The sequence below is a fragment of the Nematostella vectensis genome, chromosome 3 (assembly GCF_932526225.1).
Source record: "Nematostella vectensis chromosome 3, jaNemVect1.1, whole genome shotgun sequence".
In the NCBI taxonomy this organism is placed as follows: Eukaryota; Metazoa; Cnidaria; class Anthozoa; order Actiniaria; family Edwardsiidae; genus Nematostella; species Nematostella vectensis.
In genome coordinates this window covers 843464-855958 of record NC_064036.1, presented here as the reverse complement: position 1 = coordinate 855958, position 12495 = coordinate 843464, and the positions used below count along the sequence as shown (strand labels likewise).

Sequence of the window (12495 nt, the reverse complement as noted above, 5' to 3'; positions counted from 1 at the left end):
CGCATTCTCCTTGAAATGTCCCTTCATAGGGACCTTAACCACGACGGCGACGTCTAGGGCAACGGAATCGAAAGAGTTGCGTTCGCGTTTGACAATTAATTCCAATTTAATTGCAATAAAATTAGCAAAGCAATATAATCAGAGACAGATAAAAATATACTAAGGACATCATTTCTACTGTAGCGAAAGTAGTTAGGGGATCGAGTTTACATTGCAAACGTCCGCGTCCTCGATTGACCATAAAATTGGGAATTTTCAAGTAGAATTTGGGTGGAAAACGTCTGAAATTTATCAGACAGAACGCATTTTCACGTGCTGCTATTCAATTATAAATCAAATTCCATTGTTTTCTGCCGTCGTCGTTGAATAATAACCAGTACAAACTCATTTGTTAAAAATCCCCTACGGCCCTAAACGAGCCCGTGTTCGGTATATGAACACAGCATTGTTTATACCTCCTCACCTCTCTCTTCCTACACAGAACAACGATAGCCTTATTATTTTTTTTCGTAGAAACAAACTCATTCACGTCTTCAAAAACCTCTCAATCAGGAACCTACTAGACGCACTCAATCTTAACGCCAGCAATAACTTCCAGTACTCAATGCGCGCGTACCCGCACACTGCCACGTGAGCTAGTGGAATCAACACAACAATATAGAACCGCTAATTGCATAGCGTGCGGGCGCTCAAAGGAACGCAAGGAACGATTGATCACCGCTGTGTGCTGTTTACGTGCTTTGTTGCACTGAATAGCGAGACCACGAAGAGAGTAAGCAGCCGTAGAGATCTGTGAGCGCTCTTTGCCGAGAAACAGGTGACGGAGAAGGCAGCAATTGTGTGACGATAGCAATCTGTGATTTGAGGGCGCACACCTCTCTCTGTCTCTGCTGTTGTTGTCAATAGAGGTAAGCGTGTTTCTTGTCGTGTTTATTAGAGTTTAGTGTCACAGCATTTGATGTTAAAAATCGACCTTTCTATTTCAATGCAGAAAGAATGTTATCTTATTTACAATAGCTAGCTCTGTTCTCATAGTGGTTGCGCCCCGAAGTTCAGCCTTTCTACAAGTCCAAGCTTCCTGCCTAGTCTCTGTCATTAAGGGTGTCCATGTGTTCACAGCAAAGCTAAAAAAGTTCTGCTGTATATTCACATACTCGCCACGTTAACATCACGTTGCTATTTATGTTCCACCATGCCCTATCGCACGCTTTTATTGTACAACAGTCTTTTCAGCACGAGCCTCACAAAATACAAATAGTAATCTATGTTGATTTAATATTCACTATTAATAACAGTTTATGGCTTGAAGTAAGCAATTGAAAGCCTGATGTATTTCAACCATTATGGAGATTTTACATGCGGGGCCAATATCACCAAGTAACAAAATAGTCATTTGACCATCACACGCTGAGCAGAGAGGCTATCAAGGAACAAGAACAACATTTATTCTTCCTTCTGCAAACAAAAAATATAAACTAAAGTCAAGACACAATATTTGTAAATACCTATGCCAGTATTCCTTTCAAGAGTTTCCTGATTAAACGAGCATCCAGCCTGTGATTCGATGCTAATAATAAAATAATGATAATAATAATAGTCGTGAATTTGATACAAAAACTGGCGCGCAGATCTTGCAGCTGATAAGGGATACACACTTTCGTGGGCAGACATTTGCCCCTGAATATCATCAGTTACCACAATTAGGCCTTTAATCTGTTAGCAGAGAGGGTGACTTTTTTGAGTTCCATGAAGTGATTATTTGGCAATAGGTTTCCCTTATCAAAGTGGTCGTGATCAGTGATGTTTTTGAAGGGTCACGAATTCATGTTTGCCCCTGCAGTGTAAAAACAGATGGAATGTACCCTTGTGTCACTCTGCGCTTGCGTCTCCCAGCACCTTCTGTCACAGGCTTGACATTGCTGTCATAGTACACGGCGGCATTTGTGCCCTGCTTTACGCTCTACATCCCCACTCTGAAACAACAATGACTTGATTTACGCGCAATGACTTGATTTACAGCGCTTTTTATGAGCTCAGATATATGCCGTTCTAGAAAAAGAGCCCCGTCGCAGAAATGATTTGGTCGCGTTTTGTACTCCATATTTGCTAATCACTTGTGTTTGAAACAAGATATTGTTATCTAATCCTCAAACGAAACACTTTAAAAAGTCATTAGATTTTTGCATTTGTTTGTGATTTGTATGTGATCAGCTATTTTGTAGCATGTTTTTATGTGATCTACAGGTAGCTATTGTTATTTTATTTCAGTAATTTTTTGTCAGAAACACCATATAGTTACGAAACACTGAGCTGTTTTATACAACATAATTTGTACACAATCCGTGCTATATTCTATTTTGGCTTGAGATCGTTCAAATTTCATCATGACAAATTTCTAGAAATAAATCAACTAACTCAAGTGGCACTGACCAGAGGTATTCCATAGCACACCGTCACGCAAGGGGCTAGTCACGCAAGGGGCTAGCCACGCAAGGGGCTAGTCACGCAAGGGGCTAGCCACGCAAGGGGCTAGTCACGCAAGGGGCTAGCCACGCAAGGGGCTAGCCACGCAAGGGGCTAGTCACGCAAGGGGCTAGCCACGCAAGGGGCTAGCCACGCAAGGTCATGCCAGGGGTGTAGTTCATAACATAACGGCCCCGCCTCTGTCAGCCATCATTCAGTTCATTTGGGTTATGGAGGGCGAACTGCATCCCGAAGACCAAGTTGGATTAATATCCTTCATAATTTATTTCGATTTCCGGAGAAAATCTTCTAAATATCGAAGAAAAATTTATATATTTTTTCTCTCAAATCAAATCTCTATCCTTAAATATTCCCCCCCCCAAAAAGCATATCGGTGTCAAACCTTGGCTCTTGATACCTTTTAAAAGTCTCTTTTGCGTACCCAAGTAACATTTCCTTTTTTCTGTTTTTCAATTTCAGAGGTCCACTGAGTTAAATAAAACTTACCACATAAACGTTAACGTTAAACCAAATCTAAAGCAATCGTAAAGCCTTAAAAGTAAACACTGTGGTGTAGACTAAACTGTAAAAGGTGTTAAAACATTAACTCGCGATGACTGAGAAAAACGAGGGACTGTCGAGTGAGACTGTAGGAGAGCAAGAAGAACAAAACACATTTTGGGGACGAATGAAACGATTTCTCACACGCAAAGAAGATGAGATGCAAACAAAGGAAGAAATCGAGACAAAATATGAAAATAACAAGACGGTTCACGGAGAAAGTAACCTAGAATTTGAGAAAGTGAAAAGTAATGCACCAATAGATAAAGCAGAAATAAGCGTTGAATTGAAAAAGAGGGATGAGGTTGAAAGAGATTACGACAGATTATTTACTCGCTTTCCTGACAAGAATACGGAGCACAATGGTGGTAAGTTGCTACAAGGCGCTTCGGAGTTACTACCCGCGCTATCTTTGATTGATGTGCGCCTTGATCTCATGTGTACACACTAGGTGATGTGCGCAGTGCTTGTCATGTACACACTAGGTGATGTGCGCAGTGCTCGCCATGTACACACTAGGTAATGTGCGCAGTGCTCGGCATGTACACACTTGGTGATGTGCGCAGTGCTTGTCATGTACACACTAGGTGATGTGCGCAGTGCTCGGCATGTACACACTAGGTGATGTGCGCAATGCTCGGCATGTACACACTAGGTGATGTGCGCAGTGCTTGTCATGTACACAATAGGTGATGTGCGCAGTCCTCGTCATGTACACACTAGGTGATGTGCGCAGTCCTCGTCATGTACACACTAGGTGATGTGCGCAGTGCTCGGCATGTACACACTAGGTGTGCGCAGTGCTCGGCATGTACACACTAGTTGATGTGCGCAGTGCTCGTCGTATACACACTAGGTGATGTGCGCAGTCCTCGTCATGTACACTCTAGTTGATGTGCGCAGTGCTCGTCGTATACACACTAGGTGATGTGCGCAGTGCTTGTTATTTACACACTAGGTGATGTGCGCAGTGTATACACATAAGGTGATGAGCGCCGTGCTCGTCGTATACACACTAGGTGATGTGCGCAGTCCTCGTCATGTACACTCTAGTTGATGTGCGCAGTGCTCGTCGTATACACACTAGGTGATGTGCGCAGTGCTTGTTATTTACACACTAGGTGATGTGCGCAGTGTATACACATAGGGTGATGAGCGCCGTGCTCGTCGTATACACACTAGGTGATGTGCGCAGTGCTTGTCATGTACACACTAGGTGATGTGCGCAGTGCTTGTCATGTACACACTAGGTAATGTGCGCAGTGCTTGTCATGTACACACTAGGTAATGTGCGCAGTGCTTGTCATGTACACACTAGGTGATGTGCGCAGTGCTTGTCATGTACACACTAGGTGATGTGCGCAGTCCTCGTCATGTACACTCTAGTTGATGTGCGCAGTGCTCGTCGTATACACACTAGGTGATGTGCGCAGTGCTTGTTATTTACACACTAGGTGATGTGCGCAGTGTATACACATAAGGTGATGTGCGCAGTGCTTGTTATTTATACACTAGGTGATGTGTGCAGTGCTCGTCATGTACACACTAGGTGATGTGTGCAGTGCCTGGGCAAAAATAACATTAACTCCCTTTAAAAGATCGGGTCAGTACGCAGCTCTTACAAGCTGCAATTTGATTGGGCAAATGAACAATATCCGCACCTCGACACAAAGAACGAGAAGAATAGAGACAAAAGAACTCCTTTTCAGATTGAAGATAATAGGAGACAAAGCAGCTGCGTACTTACTCAAAAGATCCCATGAACTGCATTTCTTGTATCACTATTTAAATGTTTAAATAAATAATTAACAAGTATAAACCAACATTGGCGCATATATATAAAAAAACTATTATAAAGATGAGTTAACTACGCTAAAAAAGTATGCAAGTCTAATATTTTTTATCATTCCTAACTAATTCTTTTTTTACAAGATTCGTGGTTATTTTTGGGAAAGTTTCTCCTAGACAAGCACTCAATGCGCCACGCGTTGCCGGGTAATCTTTTGGTAACAGGTACGTCATCTCAAATGATTGACGGCTTTTTCCTTTAAAGGCGATGTACGTAACAGGTACGTCATCTAAAGTGATTGACAGCTTATTCCTCTAAAGGCGATATTTTTGCTCAATTGATATAGATCAATCTTAAGGATGTTTTCTACAGCTTCGTTGCGTTATCTTGCTTTGAGACCTAATCTATACTTATTTGAAACATTGCGATTTCAATCTAACAAGTGTGCCGCTTTTTTGTCAAACTTCACTCAAAAAATTGTTTATAATTTGTCATTTTTCTTTTGATGTTTTGAGTTCCTCCCACAGCTTCATATCATAACCAACGAATTTGTAACTGTCTCTTTTTGTTTTGTCTGATATTATTTCCGCTTTGTATAGTGTTGCGTGGACCAAATACAATCCACCAAAAGTTTTAATTGCTTTTTGAAAGATTCACACTTAAGAACAAGCCAAGGGGAACAATAACATCTCTCTTCAGAAAAGCTCTCGCTATAACGCTACCCGCTAATCGACGATAACACCCGCAAAACACGCGCTTTGAACATATTAAATTTTCCAAGCTCATACGATCCGTTAAAAAAGTCCTGTGACTTTTCAAAATATAAATGACCGTTCATCAATGTCTTTGCAAATGATATGATTATTCTGTTAGTCTAGACAATGCTGGAGCCATTTGTTTTTTCCGAAATTTGGCATAAATTTACTGCAATAACAAATCGGGCTGTGCACTCGACTCGGCGTGGCTGGATCCGGCAGGAAGAGCAGGGTTTTCTTAAGCTTTTTTGTGTTGATTTTACGATACGCGAGATAACACGCTTGGACCCCCTGGCCTTTTGTTTATTGCTATCGTTACTTGAGAGGAACCACGCATTAATTTGAGATATTTACAACTCCAAAAACACAGCGATGAACCTTGCTATTGTTGACGTGGCATGAACATGGAGGTTAACTCCAAAAAACGAGGCAGAAATCGACTTCGTTTGTCCGGTAACGTTGCACTACACAAATCTAAACAGAACTGAATGAATGTTTAGCCATCTTAGACTTATTAAAGTAAAGTTAAATACAGGTAGAATAGGGCTTCAAGCAAGGAGGTCGTTGTCAGGTTGTTTAATGCTCTAGAAACACTAACAACTCTCTTTTGTGATTTTGCCGACCGCAGAATCTTAATAATTAGTTATTGTAGCCGGTTGCGTATTTAGTTTATTGCAGTTTCTTTTTTTTTTATTGAAGTGCGATTATTTTTATTATATTTCTGTCATTAAAGGCACCTGATTAGCATTCTTGTTATCTAGAGCCACGGCGATCAGTCGATAACGGTCCGTTGGCTCAAATAGCCGAGGAGGGAGACGAAACCAAGGCGCCACTTGCCCGACCCGAGGAGGAGGACGAAGACGATCGAATATTGGACGTAATAGAAGATCGATACACTAACGGAACAAAGAACGAATACATCAACGGTCATCACAGTCAATATAATAACGGAAAAGAAAATAAGGATAGCCATTCAGATGGAATAGAAGCGCTGAAACAGAAATTTTTCGAAACACGACGAATTATCGGTTATGAAGTAAAAGCTGCCGGGAATAACGCGAGCTCACTGAGTGGTTGGGAAAGCTCAAGCAGTAGTGAGGCGACGCCTGAGATAACCAATCAGCGACACCCGACAGACTCGGATTCTGACTCTGTGAGTTTAGCGTAGCTAAAATTTGCTGAGGTATTTTTTTTATTGCTTCCAGACCGAGTTATTTTTTTTCTTCCAGACCAATTGCATTAAAGTTTTATTAAACATTTTTATCCGCGTATGATTTTGCTAAAAAAAGGCAGTAAGATATGAAAAGGGCAAGTTTTTTTTTTACAAAATGCGTTGGTACATGATGTCTTTATGACATTAAAATCCCCCCCCCCCCACCCATCAAACAAAATTCTTGCAAATGCTTTGAAATCGTATCTACATTGATTTGATCGGTTTTAGTGGCTATCAGAGATGGATAAACCAACCAGCCCCAGGCGATGTAAAGTCAAGTGCACAATCTCCACGGAGATGGTTGTGAACAAGCCGCGAAAACAAAGCGCGTCTAGCGAGCGCAGCAATTCAACCGACAAACACGAGGACGAAATCCCGTATGATGTCGACGATGATTCTGATACCTCAGATGAGACCAGTGACCAAACGAATGATGGTGATGATGACAACGTCAGGTGTCGGACTGTCCCGAAGAGACAGCGAAAAGTGTTCGTAAGTGCCAAGAAGAAGCCGTCTGATGCCGAGAACGCGGTGATCGATTTGGACGATGCGAGTTTTGAGGAATGGTTTGCAGTGGGAAACAAACAGCGCACGGTACGGTTTTATGACATTCCTCACATGTTTAAATTAAATAAGCCCCCTTTTCCCTAAAATAATGTGTAACGTTCTTCAATGGCATCTTTGCACACCATAGTTTGGTCTTATACTTCTACGCGTTCTTTAATGAGAAGTGTGCACGCCATAGTTTATTTTCTTAGATAAGAAAACCTCACTTCTCTCTTTCCATAGCACTTACCTCGATTTAAAAGTAGTTCAGGAACACTTCATCAAAAACTTGAGGGTCGTCTCTTGTAACCACGTGCTACGCTAGACTCATGACTGAAGTCCCTGTGATGAAGTCATTGTTTGTGTTTTCTCACGTATTCTTGGTGCCGCTCAAATAGTCCCAGAAGTCCCCTCTCCGCTCGCCTATACTCGAGGAGCCTGTGGAGCCTACGGATGGGAAGGTTGACGTCGAAAAAGAGGTTGACTTCATCAAGCTATTGGAAGACATGGATAAGCAAGGTACTGGGCATGCGCAGAATAGCTAGTCTCAGAGCATGCGCAGAATAGCTAGTCTCAGAGCATGCGCAGAATAGCTAGTCTCAGAGCATGCGCAGAATAGCTAGTCTCAGAGCATGCACATGTATGTGTGAGAAAAATGTATTCCCATTGTTCATTATGCAATTGTGCACGAATATTTATAAAAGGAGCATTTCTAAAAGGTTATACTGTTACCCGCTGTCCTCTATCTTGCAGACGAAAACAACTCCACGAATCTCACTAATTTAGAAACTGGCGGTGCTGAGTCTCAAGGTAAACTGTTTATTACCATTTGATTTTTTGTCTTTTATATTATTTAAAAAAAAATATCGAAGGGGGCAAGGAGCCAAAGCATTAAGCATCCCTGATATTTAGGTAAAAGCATCCCTGATATTTAGGTATAAGCATCCCTGATATTTAGGTATAAGCATCCCTGATATTTAGGTATAAGCATCCCTGATATTTAGGTATAAGCATCCCTGACATTTAGGTATAAGCATCCCTGATATTTAGGTATAAGCATCCCTGATATTTAGGTATAAGCATCCCTGATATTTAGGTATAAGCATCCCTGATATTTAGGTATAAGCATCCCTGATATTTAGGTATAAGCATCCCTGATATTTAGGTATAAGCATCCCTGATATTTAGGTATAAGCATCCCTGACATTTAGGTATAAGCATCCCTGATATTTAGGTATAAGCATCCCTGATATTTAGGTATAAGCATCCCTGATATTTAGGTATAAGCATCCCTGATATTTAGGTATAAGCATCCCTGATATTTAGGTATAAGCATCCCTGATATTTAGGTATAAGCATCCCTGATATTTAGGTATAAGCATCCCTGACATTTAGGTATAAGCATCCCTGATATTTAGGTATAAGCATCCCTGATATTTAGGTATAAGCATCCCTGACATTTAGGTATAAGCATCCCTGACATTTAGGTAAAAGCATCCCTGACATTTAGGTAAAAGCATCCCTGACATTTAGGTAAAAGCATCCCTGACATTTAGGTAAAAGCATCCCTGACATTTAGGTAAAAGCATCCCTGACATTTAGGTAAAAGCATCCCTGACATTTAGGTAAAAGCATCCCTGACATTTAGGTAAAAGCATCCCTGACATTTAGGTAAAAGCATCCCTGACATTTAGGTATAAGCATCCCTGACATTTAGGTATAAGCATCCCTGACATTTAGGTATAAGCATCCCTGACATTTAGGTATAAGCATCCCTGACATTTAGGTATAAGCATCCCTGATATTTAGGTATAAGCATCCCTGATATTTAGGTATAAGCATCCCTGACATTTAGGTATAAGCATCCCTGATATTTAGGTATAAGCATCCCTGACATTTAGGTATAAGCATCCCTGACATTTAGGTATAAGCATCCCTGACATTTAGGTATAAGCATCCCTGACATTTAGGTATAAGCATCCCTGACATTTAGGTATAAGCATCCCTGACATTTAGGTATAAGCATCCCTGACATTTAGGTATAAGCATCCCTGACATTTAGGTATAAGCATCCCTGACATTTAGGTATAAGCATCCCTGACATTTAGGTATAAGCATCCCTGACATTTAGGTATAAGCATCCCTGACATTTAGGTATAAGCATCCCTGACATTTTGGTATAAGCATCCCTGACATTTTGGTATAAGCATCCCTGATATTTAGGTATAAGCATCCCTGATATTTAGGTATAAGCATCCCTGATATTTAGGTATAAGCATCCCTGATATTTAGGTATAAGCATCCCTGATATTTAGGTAAAAACTGGAGGCCCTGATATAAGCCGAAGATCACACTAGAACGGACAACAAGATGCCTGCTTTTTGCCTTTCCAGGAAAAAAAAATCATGAGCAAGACGCAGGGGAACCTGGCAGATTGCCTTGCGAGTCGGACTTCAAAAGACTGAGGGCCTGGGACGAGGAGCCCACTGAGTGGTGGACGAATACGAAAAAAACACGTGACTATGACGTTTGGTACAAGCCAATGAAAGAGGGCACGATAACAAGGGTAGGTTATCCAATGAAATGCTCCTTCTAAGGCACAAAGGCCAATCAAGTGCTTCTTTTAAGGCATTTAGACGAATCAGGTGCTCGCTTCTAAGTGATTATACGATCATCCCCTCCTTTCCCCACTCACCCTCCCCCCCTCCCCCCTAGATCCGCTAGTGCGAAAACCCTAATAAAATAAGTTAGATATATATATATGTTATTTACCAGCTGGGAGGTCCGTATCGTGAAATACCGTTCGATGGTCATTTTAAAAATCAACTTACTATTTCGGGCTTTGGGAGTGAGCGGGCAGGTATCGCGGGGTCCGGATCGTAGGATACCGGACCTCACGAGAGCCAATCAGAGCGCGCGATTTGATGGATACCGGACCTCGAAAAAAATTGTATTTGATATTAAATTACATTTAGACGATCATTCATTCCTTCATTCATTAACTCATTCACTCATTCACTTATTCATTTATTATTTTTTATTATTTGCTAAATTATATTACTGTTTTTAGATTGTTGTGCCATTCATGAGAATTCCTTACAAGGATGGTAGGTAGAAGTCATACTAAATATTTTGCATCCAGTAAAGGATTTCTGTTTCGGACTGTGATCGGCAAGTTTTCGTCCTGATCTCTTTTTCTGTTCGGCAGCTGTTCGACTCATCTCGGACTGGGACTATCGTCGTGTGTGGGACAAAACCTTTTCCAAGATAGAAGTCATTAAAAAAGACGGGGCAGAAAAACTGATTCACTGGTAAAAAAAACAAGTATCAGAATTTTTAATATGATCATCGAGCAAACATCTAAATTCACGGTTATTTAGCTATAATGATGACAGGGGGGTGCTAGGAGTGCGGACGCACCCCCCCACACACACACACAACGGCCGAAAGTCCGTGCTATTTGTATACAAACCTATGAATCATAAACTAGATTACTCTGGTATGTAGCCAAATCCGACAATAACGTCACGTGGAAATGCTGAAAATGCATAAAACAATATTGTTCTTTCGGAGGTGGTTAGATTTTTATCAGAGAACTCCTAACTCCTCCCCCCCCCCCCCCCTCCCTCGGAAAAATTACGTCCACATTTTCGGATTTCGCCACCCACCCCCCCCCCCCCCCCCCAAAAAAATCCTGGGTACGGGCCTGATGACGATGATGGTTATCATTTGTATCTAACATCATGAATAATCATCATAATCGCCACCATCATGAATAATCATCATAATCGTCACCATCATGAATAATCATCATAATCGTCACCACCATCATAAGTAAAATATTTCTGTTGTATTTCAGCCCGTTAAGCAAGAAATGTGACCTCACGCTAGCAGTCAGGGATAAGAATTACAAAAATGATCCGAGCTTTATCACGACATGGAGAAGACATAATACACAACCCAGTTCACCTAAAGACAAGCGCCAGTCGAAAATACTCGAGTAAGGAATTACATTATATTAGCCATGATCAAGCAATATAAATAGTCTGGTTTCGCTGGTATAGTGTTTCGTCATCGACACCCCCCATCGTCATCATAACGTGTGTAATTGAAAAGAAAAGGGTTGTTGAAAGACAAGCAGCGCATGTAGAAGGGAACCAACAGGTTCAGGGGCTTGTGCATTTCTAATGGGTGTGGGAAATAGGCCTGGCTTAACAAGAAAACATTTAGGAGACATGTTGCACGCTACATCGCGTTCGATATGTCTCCTAGTTTTAGCGAGGCTTACAGTTCGGTTACAGTTCAAATCTCTCTGTTGTGTTATTGTTTTTACGCCTTCTCTTCGCCTGCAGTTTTGACACACGCACACATGGTTGCTTACAGTTCAAAGCTCTCTATTGTGCTATTGTTCTTACCCCTTCTCTTTGCCTGCAGTTTTGACACACGCACACATGGTTGCTTACAGTTCAAAGCTCTCTATTGTGCTATTGTTCTTACCCCTTCTCTTTGCCTGCAGGTTTGACACACGCACTTGCGGGATCCTTCTTTGTCCTGCTGAAAACGAGGCTGAGGAGGTCGGCACAAGGCTAAGCATCATTTGTCAACTGACAGGGCCTACAGATCACGTGATCAAAAACACATACCTCGCGGGCGACCCGCAGAGATGGCTGAAGAACTTACAGAAGTATTCGGAACGTGAGCGCAAGCAACAACAATTCAAAGTCGTCAAACTTTGATAATAGCAATTCCATAAAAGTGAATAAATAAAAAAACAATAAAAAAAATGAATAAATCAATAAAATTATATTATAATTATTAATGTAAAATTTAGGTTCTCATCTATATCATGTATCTAAGTGCACTGAATTCGAGTGTGTTTCTATAAAATATGAAAATAAAATTTACCTAATGTCGTGGTTTATAGAACTTTGTGGGGGCCCTAATGGTACCGAAACTTTTGGCTTCTCAAATGCCGTTATAAAGTTAAAAGCTGGGGTGTTCGCATGCTTGTTATAGCTTTCCCAAAAAACTCGGGACTTTGAGGATCCTTTAGCAGTTGTTGTGACGCTTTCCCTGCGCGCAAGATTCACGTGGCCCCTAACTCTGCCTGGGGCGCCCCGCAGGGGGCTGGAAAGGAGTTGAACTAGGTTTATTTGGAAAGTTCGGTA

The 12495-nt window shown here is 41.3% G+C and overlaps 1 protein-coding gene and 1 long non-coding RNA gene across 7 annotated transcripts; one reads left to right on the top strand and one right to left on the bottom strand.

Moving 5' to 3' along the window:
• The first annotated feature begins 659 nt into the window (after positions 1-659).
• Positions 660-12240, top strand: LOC116621114 (dentin sialophosphoprotein). 5 transcript variants are annotated; one of them, XM_048725774.1, is made up of 12 exons: positions 660-908; positions 2944-3392; positions 4957-5037; positions 6330-6721; positions 7010-7375; positions 7726-7846; positions 8081-8137; positions 9721-9893; positions 10398-10434; positions 10536-10638; positions 11187-11327; positions 11680-11782. In XM_048725774.1, exons 2-12 carry the CDS (start codon positions 3077-3079, stop codon positions 11765-11767), a joined length of 1875 nt encoding a protein of 624 aa, XP_048581731.1. In that variant the 5' UTR covers positions 660-908; positions 2944-3076; the 3' UTR covers positions 11768-11782. The 5 variants fall into 5 exon arrangements, with proteins under 5 accessions (XP_048581731.1, XP_048581730.1, XP_048581729.1 ...); XM_048725772.1 differs by lacking the exon at positions 11680-11782 and adding an exon at positions 11844-12240 and having other exon boundaries at positions 664-908; XM_048725773.1 differs by lacking the exons at positions 8081-8137; positions 11680-11782 and adding an exon at positions 11844-12240 and having other exon boundaries at positions 663-908.
• LOC116621117 lies at positions 918-7730 on the bottom strand. 2 transcript variants are annotated; one of them, XR_007307440.1, is made up of 3 exons: positions 7578-7730; positions 1863-1973; positions 918-1455 (listed from the first exon to the last, which is right to left on the bottom strand). It is a non-coding gene; the product is annotated as an uncharacterized LOC116621117 (long non-coding RNA). The 2 variants fall into 2 exon arrangements; XR_004297327.2 differs by having other exon boundaries at positions 918-1973.
• Positions 12241-12495: the final 255 nt, after the last annotated feature.